We start from the raw sequence: 12,761 nt of genomic DNA on the forward strand, positions 1-12,761 counted from the left end.
TTACCCTTTAGCCTGTGGGTTCTAGGTTCTTCATCAATTTCCTTTCCCAGTGTTCTACCTACATACACAACAACAGCCTATGTTACATACAAGTATATAACTTTAAAGAAATACATCACATGGACCAAAGTTCCATTAGTCGCATTCTTTTAATAGCTCTACTGCATGCACCCAAACACCAGCCGGGACACTTGTACTCTAAATTAGAAAAAAGAAGCATTTTTTTAACCTCTAGACGGATATCTTCCGTGGAAAAAATGAATCGGTACGCCAGCACAAGTGTCTAAGTTAGTTTGGAAATGGTTCTTCTCGTCTTCACCATCTTCAAGTCTCGAGGGAGAAGCAACGTCATCTGTTCCCTTTGCGCATCCTCGTCGTGCAATGACATGAGATATCGTTAGTTAATATTTTGCTTTTTTCTTCCGTGCAGAAGTATGTGAAAAAGGTACAGCGGTCGTAAGTTCAACCATTCGTGAAACAATATACGGATATCCGGTACGTATGAAAATTATGAATTACTCAAGACAAAACCCAAGGCAGTATTATCGAGGTCTGTAGCCAACGACATGTTGTAAGACTCTAATTTAGTGTGTCAAGCCGACTACAGAAGACGTTCCTTGTTCGGCTAAGTGGGAGGGAGTATCAAATCCAATTTTGTCGGAGCTACCAACCGATGACGGGATAAAAGTTAGACGGTGGAAGGTAGATGATAGTGTTTGGTTGAATGAAGGTTGGTATGCACTTCCTGATTTTTTAAGACTAAAGCATGGCTATTTTGTGGTTTTCAAGTACGATGCTGAATCCGTATACGAATTAATTGTGATCCACTTTGACTGATGCAAAGAATGACTAGTCAAGTTTGAAATGTTTTCATAACGACCAGCAGGAAGTGATACGGAAAATCATTTCCCACATCCCGGTGCTCGTGACGGAAACGGATCAACCTCGAAAATTCAATCATCGGTTCACTCAGTAGGGTCACAAGGAATTCACCATGGATTTACCAGTGCACAAAAAAACAACAAAATACCCATGCCTTAGCGCTAAGAAACCAACAACTTCATACCAACTTTCATTCAAACAGACACGAGCATCTATATTTTTTTCTCAGTCAAACCTTTTTCCCGTCACCCGCTGGTACCTCCGACAATATGGTGTTAACATAGACTAACCAATTAACTCTGAAAATTTTATTCACATTACAACTATCACGCCATTGTCTTACCTTCATGGTCAGATTTGTTGGCTGCTTTGGGTTCGGGTATTCAGTGGATTCCTTCAATACGACTGCTTCCGGCGACACCTGTGACTGCAGTTTCCAGCATCCGAATGGCGACGGCAACCCCATGGCTGTCAATTTCATCGACCAACGTGCATCTTGGATCACAAAAGTCCACCCAGCAACACTTGGAATGAACACTTCTTCCCGAACATAATCCGAAATCCCAGACAGACACATCAGGTATAAAACACTCAATAAGTCATTCATCAAATCAATTATATACATTAACATCCATGTTTCAACAAAATCATGTCCAAATACTCAACCCAATATAATGAATTCACAAATTATTCCATAAACCGAGAAGAACTTACCATCATATCGACGATAGAGTCACTTTGATTTAGCGAGAAACTACCCATCCTTGTGAGACGATACAGGGCATCCACGATACTACCGCTAATTGTGACGATTTGTGGAATTAGGGAAAACCTCAACCGAACGAGCGTTGATGGGGTTGAAGACAATCTGCCCATTTATAGAACCCTCGCTTGGTATTGGATAGTGTGATCTTGGATGTGGATAAAGTCTTATCTCATTAGGATCGGCAATTTGTGGTTCTCGTTCTTCTCTTCCAGATCCACCTCTTCTTATCTATGCTCTGGACCTGCAAAATGAAACCACATGATCCCCACTGCAAAGTGAATAAGCCCACACCACCCATTAGCCCAACTACCTTAAACAAGTCCACCGCTGAAGACCAAGACCAAAAACACAACGCAATAACCCAGCCCACATACCACCCATTAGAACCACATAACTTTACTCTATCAGCCGGCTCCCCCATCAACAAAATTGGCATGCAAGCTTGCAGAGCTCTGCCAAGCATGTCCCCTGCATCCACCATCCTCGCCACTTGTCAACATCCCATTCAATCTATATCCTTTGATCTGTACTATATAATTGCCCCCTTAAGAAATAAAAAAAAAGGCACACACTCCACGATAGACCAGTGGCCCAGCTGAGATCCAAGCCCAACCACAATAAATTACCCACCCTAGAGTCATTAAAAGAAACTACGGTTGGGCTATTTTACTCATTGATTGGGCCGAACTAATTTTTTACTATTCTGTTCATATATCAAAGCGCAAAACATTTTTCATTAAACCAAGATTAAAAAAAAACTGGTGACATACGGCTTCATTCAAACATTACCGGTGTTTTCACCTTTCTCGATAAAATTTTTTATCTTTAACATTTTAATGTCAAACCAAACCAATTTTTTAGAAAAATCCCCCTTTAAAGTGTCAATTTTAAACCCAACATATAAAGAGAATTTCACCTACAAAAATTTGAGGAGTTGTTGTCTTCCTCACCTATTGGGCCACATTTTTTTTTATAACTTTTCGTAAAAGGCCAACAAAGTAATCAATTTATTATGGCTACTCTTCAAAAAAAAAAAAAGGCAACTCTGCCATTTTTAATGAGAAACTAATTTTTGTCCAACCAAGTTAGAATCGAAAAGTCAATTAAAAAACGAGCACAAACATAAAATATTTGCGAACGCGATGCTGTTTTAGTTAATACCAAAAGTTGATTTCAATTTAATAACACCAAAAAAAGGTCATTATAACTGTTCAACAAACAAGAAACATATAATACTTTCTAAACCTACTGGAAAAGTCTTAGCATGATATATTTTGACAATGAGGTCAAACACAGGGGCTAAGCGCCTTCAGTCACTCATCCTTATGCATCCTATCTGCATCGAACCTGGATGATCGTCACTGGCTCCTTTGATATCACCTCGAAGACACCCATGCCACCTGGCTTGAAGTTGCACAATGAAGCAAATTTCTCCCATCCTCCAGAAATAACGCCGAAGCTACCATCCCTTTTTCCACTGTACCTTGTATATGTAGCTTCGACCTGTATGTGGCCATGTGTGAGGATGAGAGGGTGCCTCTGACCAGTGAAGTGACTGAGATGAGGGACGTTCGGCTGATTATAACACAAGAAATTTCAGTTAGTATTATCTACTTTAATGCTTACTTTAGTAAAACAATATTTCAACCAAAATGTCTTAACAACTTAACGCTTACCAATAATCGTGATGACATCATGCGAGCAGTTAGGTCCATCACAAAGAAAGGCCACTTGCTTTTGACCTTTGCGGCAACCGCTCTAGCACTGGCTGAAGGAGGGATGTTGATACACTTTGCAATTTCATAATTACCAATCCTTACATATGGTGGTTCTTCAGGATCACGGAGTTGGTACGAGTTCTCAATGCCACCAAAATCAAAAATCCTGACTTGGAAAGTGGAGTTTCCTTTGTGTGTGAAATATAGCATGGAGTCCAGATTGATTTTGTACATCTGATAGAACTCCTCCCAGCCTCGAGTCAATGCAATTTTGCCACTTTGGAGTTGCGTCCAGAAGCACCGATAGGGGTTATTCCTTCCGTCAGGCACAACCAGGTCCAGGTAGGGGGTACGGTTTGGTAGCTCATCGGGAGTTATAGGTAATGACTGTTACAAATTGGTGAAGTTCTGTCAAAACATCGATAGCATTGCAAAAACTCTAAAATTAAGAGGTGTTAAGGAAACGGATGTTAGTTACCAGTTTGAACATTGAAGGCCTTATTACTGGCTTCAGAAACCTCATCTTGTAGCTCTGTGTCGTACCGTTATCAATCTCTTGGACTCTCTTACCATTGTCCTTCGAAGTCGTCGTCTATGGCAAGTGTCACACAGTTGCCAAGTTCAAAAAGGAACAAGGTCAGAGTTCATTTAAAAAAACCCATACAGCCGAAGCTTCTGATTTAAAATCAACACACATGCATGTTTTTGGAATTGGAAACTAAGTGGTTCAATTTTTCCACACACAGTGCAACTATATTTTGTTGTAATGGTTTACTGTCGTGATCTATCGAATCTTTAACAGAACAATCTTAATCAAACCTAAATGCATAAAATCCTTTTCAGACGAACAAATCAGAAACCCAAATCAGTCCCCCAATCATTTAAAAAATGCTTAACCATCTTAATTTGATTTTACTACGATTGCATTTTTAGTACATTGACACTACATGCAGATGATGATTAACAACCGACCACTATCAGGAGAAGAGTTAGGATAGAGTTTCACCTTGTTTGACATATTCTCCGAGACGAAGCTGTTGGAATCGATGCCTTCAGCAGCAACTTCTGTGTTATGTTGGGGTTGCTATGATGAGTGTTTTTTGAAGGAGGATGGAAGGTGAATACTGATTAATGAAGGATACTTATGTTACACGCTTGTGAATCAAAAGAAAATATAAAGTAAAAAATGAGGGGTTAAAAACGCGGCGTTTTTTAAAAAAAAATTTAGTGAGTAATTTAGCTACTTAAACCTTGTGGTTTTCGATAATCTCCAACAAATATTCTGTTCTATCCCAATAACTCCCCGTAAATCCCTCTCCTTCGAAGTTCGTTTTCAACGAAATACTAAATAAAATTTAATTTAACTTCAAAAAAAAAAGAAATCCTAGGAAAATGAAATTATTAATTGATTGCTATTAACCGCATTAATTTATGCAAAGTTGCTGGAACACATTTTAAGATTTAAGTAAAATAATTAATTTAATAAGTCGGTTTATACGTAACTACTACTATTTCCTTTGAAAATTAAATTTTTCAACAATTGATACTATCGAAATTAATGCTAGATTAAATTAAAACCGCTAGAAACTCGAAACAAACGTTTTAAAATTTTTAAAATTAAATTCAGATTTTTAAATAACCTGATTATTGGGTATCTTTTTTTCTTTTTTAAAATGCCTGTGACTACCTATTTGATAACTATTATTGTTTATATTTAGATTCTTTAATGAAAATTATTAAACTACATAAAACTAAAAAAATCTTTGCACATTTATAAACGACACATTTCTAAAACATTTTGATAATCAATGAATTAAAGTTTATGTTACGTTTTCCAAAATTTCGGATAACACAGAGTTGGCTAATAATAAGTACCCTCTACCACTGATTCGACGTTTGGATTAATTTTACATTAAAAGGATTAATAAATTCTCAACTAACATAATCACATAGCAAAACAACTGATATGAAAAAAAGTTACGTTCGTTAATCAACTATTGTTCGTCTGAAAACTTCTTTGGCATCTCCCTCCCTTCAACCACAGCCATCGTCAAAGTAATTAATCAAGAATGGAGTCTGGATTCCGGTAAGCATCTTCTTCAATTTTTACTACCTCCTTTGATAGCAGCCGTATCTGTAAAGAATAAAATGGAGCATATTGAAATAACTGCATGCATAGATTAATTAAATAAAGAGTCACAAGATGTTTGGCTACTCCCTTCTTTTATGGTTTCGGGCCACTGTGTTTTACTCCTTCTTGTTTCTACATGTTGGTTTAGGTATGTTAATGCATTAAGGAACATTCAACAATCGTACAACCAGTTCTATGTGTTTGGGCTATTTGCAACAGATGTACGTATATCCACAATTTTGTCTTCTTTCGTTGTTATGATTCTGTTAAAAAATGTTTGGAAAACTAAGTTGCCATGGTTTTGTCTTGTTCTGCCACAGGATAATGTAGAATTCCCACCTAATATTGTGAATCTCTTCAAGTGGTACAGTACCACTGATCTTTATTTGGTTGACACTCAAGACAATTGCCTCCACATCAGACCCAAGCAAGACGGTAACAGGTTCTGGATAAAGGGAGCTGATTTAGGGAGGATACGGCGCATGTACAGACGAAATTCTTTACTGTGTGTGGAGCTTAGGTACGTTGGCTGGGGAGTATTCTACATGCTCGCCCGGGACATTAACCGGAAAGATGAACCTCCGTGTGTTGTTGATAAACTGTATGCGGCGAAGGTTTTGCCTGACTATATCGTTCAACGCTTAGCTTCGGTGTGCGGGGCTTACTTCAACAAAGAAGCCCAACTTAGAGTCTACCAGACCGAGATGTTCCTTAGGAATCACCGCCGGATCCAACAACAGCAATATTCCGATACTCAGCAGTCAGGGTGAGTAACAATGGACCATTATTTTCTGGTCTAATTTCTCACGTTTTCATGTTTTGTGCCTAAATTTTTTTAACTCAACTACAGTGTAAACAAGAGGCAACATGGTGGGGGGCTGAGGCAGGTCCTAGTAAGCGACAGCGACCCCAGACCTCTCCTGAATTGTCTGTCAACCAGGGGTCAAATTAACAGATTTATGCAGACCTATAAACTTTTCTGTGTAGTGTAATTAATCAAAATGTTATCCTTAATGTGTTATTTTGTATGTGATGTAATGTGTTTGACATTTGGTGATCAGTTGTGATATACTATGGTTTGTATTTATGGTGCATATGTTGCTTTCTATTTTATTGCATCTATGTTTGGTTATCAGCAGTGTATCAACCAGACATTGACTGCTACTGCATGCAAATACAATGCTACTGAATGCAAATGATCCTTTTCGCACGTATCATATATGATAACATTAGTATGTGGGAAAACAATGGATTATGTTAAGCATTACAGATGAAAAAAATTTCCCGTTAACTGTTAAACAATCAGTTTTACCATGAAAATGATTTTAGAGGTTTAACTATTCTTCTTGTTTAAAATTTGTTTGTGGCCATAACAAAATAATTGTCACAATATTGTATTCCCTCAAGAATGCTGGGTTTATTTGATTTCTTAACTTTGTTATTTTTTAGTTGGAGCACTCTCCTGGTTTTGGGTTTTAAAAAAAGTTAAGAAAAAAAAAGAAACGTACTAGATTTTCAAAACAAGTACATTCTCACGGGCCCACTTAAATGTCATTTAGAATTTTTGGTCATAGTGTATAATCCTTGATGTTTTAGAAAGATTTTTTTTCCTAGAAACACCTTTAGGGCCCACGAATAAAATTAAAACTTATAGACAAATTGTCTGCCACATACACCAGTCCGAATTTAAAATGACCAACTAAAAAGGGTGAACTTCAAGTAATATATTTCCAAAAAACATTCCTGGTATGTCTCCTACGTTAGTCCCAGTAAGTCCAAGTACATAATAATATCTTGTGTTTGGGAGGTACATGGTGAAGGACTCCAAACGACATTAACTTAATTAATGGTCGTAGGGTTTGTTATTTCCAATTTAAACTTCATGACCACAGCCGAATAAGGAACCGGATTGATCAAGATTCTATCAACAGAATCAAGTAACATGGAAAGATAATCTAACTTGGATATTAAAAATGAGCCTACAACGTATATTTCATCTCCCTTAACAACTAAAGATTCTGTTGGAACTATATTATTCTGAAAAAAAGACACTAACCTTTATCGTATATTGTATGACTAATTCACATAGCGATAATGTGTTCCTGTCCACCATCTGATCCAACATTTCATGCCTTGTATGGTATGATGAACGACATTTTTGTCCCCCACGATAATGCGCGGGATTGATGCGTCGTTGAAAAGAACGAAAGCAAAATCACCCGATTCTTTGTCCCTCCGAGGCATAACTGTCACCCTTTGAACCACATGACCAAACATGTTGCAGAAAAACTCAGCAATGCCCTCTGCAGTGGGCATGGACTCTCGACCGAAGCATACGGTCAGTGTCTTTGGACGTTCCGCGTCATCCAGCTCCTTGCAGACGTACTTCTGCTTTCTCTTATCTTGCTCAGTTTGTCTTCCTCCTTGTTGCATATGCAATCCTCGGCCATTGTTTATGTCTACTCAATGCCTCTGGTGCAACCGATATGCACTGGTCCTGTGTGTTGAAACCCAGTAGTTCTTTAGGAGTCCTCTGGTACTCCAACCACACCGCATCCATCGTTATGTCGCCTAGAATTCTAGCGCAAATGGTTGATAGGGTATCGGAAATTAGAGTTAGGAGGACGGATCTCATTCTATGAACCTGGTATAACGTGAGCTCAGTTTTCAGCACGTGTCCGAGGGTTTCGAGTTTTCTGGACTTCTCCACAACCCCAGAGAACTCCTGAGATAATAGGCATTGCAAACAGATGACACATTCATCAGCAAGACTGTTCATAAACCAGCCTTCATTTTTTATGGCTGTTTGCACAATACCATTCAGTCCCATTGTCTCCAGTGACAGTAGAAATGCCATGACCATTAGGGACTGTTTAACTTCACGATGAAAGACTTGCGTCAGCATCCTGAATGCAGTTCGATCGATTCCATGGAACATTTCCAAACATTCGATTGCCATGGTTGATGGCTTCCTTCTAGTATCCATGTTGTATGGGTTAGAATTTGTAAGCATATAGTTTGTAGTTGTAGTTTTTTATGCTTAGACCACCAACTCATTTCCTCCTTCTTGTAGTCATACAGCATGGTCTCCACTTTATTGCACCATCTTCTTGCTCGTAGTCTTAAACTAACCATCACCTACCTAAATGAAATATTATTTATTGGCCTTAATTACATTGTATACATGTATATGATTTTATTGATACCACTAGGTGCGGTTTATAGTTTCTTCTTGAGGCACTATATTACGGCTGGCTATTGATCTGGTGATGAATCTGTTCAATTTGAAATCCCAAGAAGTCCTTGAGGCAGCAAAGAAATACTACAACAAAATATCTAAAAAGGAAGAGCGATTGGTTAAGGGGTTAGGAAGTATGCTCTGAGTTATTTATACCTAAGGCATTAAAATAATTGTGTCCATTGCATAGACTTTTAATACTATAATGCTTGCAATAAGTTATTCTGGTTATGTTATTTTAAGTACGTTCTGTTAATTTTTGATTGACGTTTTGTGTTGCGTTTACTGATATTGAAAAAGCTACTGGGTCGTAAAAAATATGATTATGTTATTTGAAGTACTTTATGTTAATTTATAAATGGAATAGCACATTCTGATATGTTAATAAAGAAATGTTTGCATGATTTCGTATATTTTGTCAAACAATTTAGTAAACATGATTTCAATAATTTACCTAAATATGAACACAATATTAAACTTATTATATTTTTTAATTTTATTATGTGTAACCTTCGTTATGTTTATTCATCTAGTGATACGTATACCAATGAATGGTTATTAAACTACATTTACCTTTACCAAAACATGAGTAATACAATTCAAATAGAGTTTATTATGTGTATTTATTATTTAGTTTAGATTTACGAAAAGGTTTGATTAGTGATGAGGTTTGAATCCTAATGGATGGCTTCAATATATCCCTTCAACTTCATTTCCAACCGGTGTGACATCTAGTTTTACCCTCTTTAAAAATAAAACTTGACTTCCTAGAGAAAATCATTTGACAACACCATTCTAAACCCTCTCCTAATTCACTCACCACGCCTATCAACTTCAAAGACTAGTCACTAATATTAGCAAACAAAGATGGAGCCAGAATTCCGGTAAGCAGATAACTATTTTTTTCATTTTGATAACTATTTTTTCCACACACATGACCATCTGTCCTTGCATGGTTTGTTCTTTTTAACATTGATTACTTCTCAAGTTTCGGTTCTGTCCTTCCATGGTTTCTTATTCTTAACAATACTGACTTTTCAACATTTGGTTCATGGTGGCTACCAGCTAGTTACGTCAGTGCCTTAAGGAACGTGAGAAGATTCCCTGAACAGACTTTTGTTCTAAACCTATTCCCAACAGATGTAAGCTTACTTCCGGCGCCACAGACGCCACTTCTCTTTACGTTTTTTTATCTAATTTTTTCAAAATCTGTTTAACATCTAATTTTGTTTCTCTGACTATAGGAAGATGTAAGGATTCCACAGCACATTGTATGGCACTTTTCGTTCTTCACAACCAGTGATCTGTACTTAATAGACAGACATGACAACTGTCTCCATATCCACCCAACTAGAGACGGTGATAACTACTGGATCAACGCAGCCGACATGGGGAGGATAAGATCTCTCTTTCGACCAACTCCACGGCTTATGCTGGAACTCAGTTACGTAGGTTGGGGTATCTTCCACATGCTTGCATGGGACCATACTCGTTCGGTAGAAATGCCCAGAGCCGTTGATGAGATATATGCCTCCAACGTATTGCCGGACAAAATCAAACACTGGCTGGTGGACAGATGCAACGTACACTTCAACAAGGATGAACAGGTGGCTGCGTTTGAGACTGAAAAGTTATTACGCCGGCAGCATCGGAGGCAAGAAGGTTCACCACCGCGTTCTCACGAGTCAAGGTAACAATAACTTGTTTACTTAGGAAAGTAAATCTACATACTTTATTATATTCATTGTTGTATAATAAATTTTCCAAAATTACTGCAGGTTCAACCGCCGTCAACAGGGGGAAGGTGCAGTGGGAGGACTTAGTAGGAGGGCAATCGCAGGACCTAGTAGGAGGTATGGAAGAAATTCGCCATCTGACTCTTCCGACTCGTCTGTGAACCAGATAATACCATCATCGTAGGACAAAAGACGACAAATTAATTTGTTTAAGATTTATTGGTGAAATAATATTTTGTAGTAGTGTTTCGGTAGCCATGTCTATATGTACATGTTTACTTTTGTGGAAATCTTTGATTAGTATTCTGTGTAATAGCTTTGATTTTCTGAATGTAAATTATGGTGTTGGACTTCGTTATTTTGTTAATGTATATACATCTATGGGTTTATTTTTGATCAAGTCTCACACAAGTCTACCATCAGAAGTATTTTTTTATTCTGGTCATTATTTGTAAGAAAATTTGGTAACAACGACTTTTTTATCATGTGGAAAACTTGAATGTTGTTTACCTGTGGCTGCATGGATGAGGGTGTGGCAGTGGTAGCTGGTAACATTCTAATTAGGTATTGGAAATACTTTATGCTGAATCTGTGGAAATGATTAATTTGGGAGTAACATGGTTTTCTTTAGGATGAGGGGTTGTAATGTTGTGATAAGGCAAACAAAATTGGAAATCAAGTAAACAGATTAGTGAGTATATCAGCAAATTAAAACTTAATAGGGAAAATTTGTGGCTGCTTCTAATTTCAAACTAGAAAAACAAAAAAACAAAGATAAGCTTATTGGAGTATGTTGGAATTCCAACTGAATTTATTTACTAGGGTAGGCAAAAACTTGGGTAGATGAGTCAAATTTAATGGTACTAAATACCTAGTTCAAACAGGTTACGATAACACCGGTAAATACAATATTCTGCCTCATCAATTCTCGTTGGATGCTGCATCTCACACAATTAATAAGTTAGAGTAATTTAGGTTCATTACTTAAAAGAGAGCAACAGACTTCAACAATTCAAAAACTACAAAGTAAACACAACCGAAAACCAAGACTACGAAACGCGCGTCTATTAAAATGGCTAAATTCCAACTTCCCTTGCCGATTATTCCGGATGAACTGCTACAAGAAATCTTCCTGCGTAGTAGTGCCAAAGCTGTAGGGAGATGTATGTGCTTGAATAAATTCTGGCACCGACAGCTACGCCAACCAGAGACATGCATACACCACATGCGAAGGCAGAAAGTGTTAGATCAACATGTTTTGTTTCATGTTGGATACTCACTACTGTTAATGGGTTCAGATTCACTATATATAGTGAATGCTGCTTCTGGAGAAGAAGTGAATGTTCAGCATCCTTTCGGAGTTGGCATCCATGGGTGGTTTCGTATTGTGGGAGTGTCAAACGGGAACATATGTTTCAAGTTCTCTCGTGAACAAGACGACATAAGACTTTTGGTATGGAATCCGACAACACAATGCTTTAGAAAAATTTCCGACCCCCACAGGGACCACGGTAGATCGTTTTTCCCAGTATATGGTTTCGGTCATGTTCCAAACTCAGATGCATACACAGTCATACATATGTGCAAAAGGGACATAGCTGATGCCTACGTTTTTTTCTCTAGATATTGTTCAAGGCGTTCTACATGGTTTCACTGCGTTGATTGTCTCCCTGGTGTAGAAAAAATTGACCCTAACTCTGTTTTTAATAATGGTCACGCGTATTGGATAACTGGTACAGGAGATAGCTATGCTACACCCAAGTCTGTTTTATGTTACAGTGTTGAAGATGAATCATTTAGCGAGGTGTCTATCCCTGATTCCCTGTAGGTGCAATATATACCGTTCACAATTTACTAACCCACAAGGAAAAAGTTGCACTCCTCGCTCATACACACAACGAATTTGGTTATGTCGCAGCAATTTGGCACTTGAATGAAGACGCGGATGGAAACAGAATATTAGAGCAATACTGCAGGTTTGCGAGTCGAAGCATAAGAGAAAATCCAATACTATTCGTGGATGATAACCTACTTTTGTTGGTGAACAATTCAAAGGAAAGAGAGTTACTCGTCAATTACAGGTACAGAAAGCTTGTGTTGACAGAATATGACATCGAACATGGTACTAGAAATCTATTGGTGAGGAGAGCATAGCGATACCCAGAAACGCCACACCTGATCACAGTAAGGTCTACACTCAAGTATTTTGCAGGGATGTTTCCTGTCTAGAAATAATTGACATTTAGATATACTCTGACTACATGTATTGTGGAACTTGGTTGAAACTCTT

The 12,761-nt window shown here is 37.8% G+C and overlaps 1 protein-coding gene across 1 annotated transcript; it reads left to right on the forward strand.

Annotated features, from left to right (window-relative positions):
* Positions 1 to 11,543: 11,543 nt before the first annotated feature.
* LOC130980641 (F-box/kelch-repeat protein At3g06240-like) lies at positions 11,544 to 12,299 on the forward strand. The gene has a single exon (XM_057904300.1). The coding sequence runs from the start codon at positions 11,544 to 11,546 to the stop codon at positions 12,297 to 12,299; it is 756 nt and encodes a 251-aa protein (XP_057760283.1).
* Positions 12,300 to 12,761: the final 462 nt, after the last annotated feature.

This window comes from Arachis stenosperma, chromosome 5 (genome assembly GCF_014773155.1).
Source record: "Arachis stenosperma cultivar V10309 chromosome 5, arast.V10309.gnm1.PFL2, whole genome shotgun sequence".
Lineage (NCBI taxonomy): Eukaryota > Viridiplantae > Streptophyta > Magnoliopsida > Fabales > Fabaceae > Arachis > Arachis stenosperma.

What these genes read in the sequence shown, in the direction of transcription:
- LOC130980641 (XM_057904300.1), top strand. Translation starts at nt 11,544, where the DNA reads ATGGCTAAATTCCAACTTCCCTTGCCGATTATTCCGGATGAACTGCTA.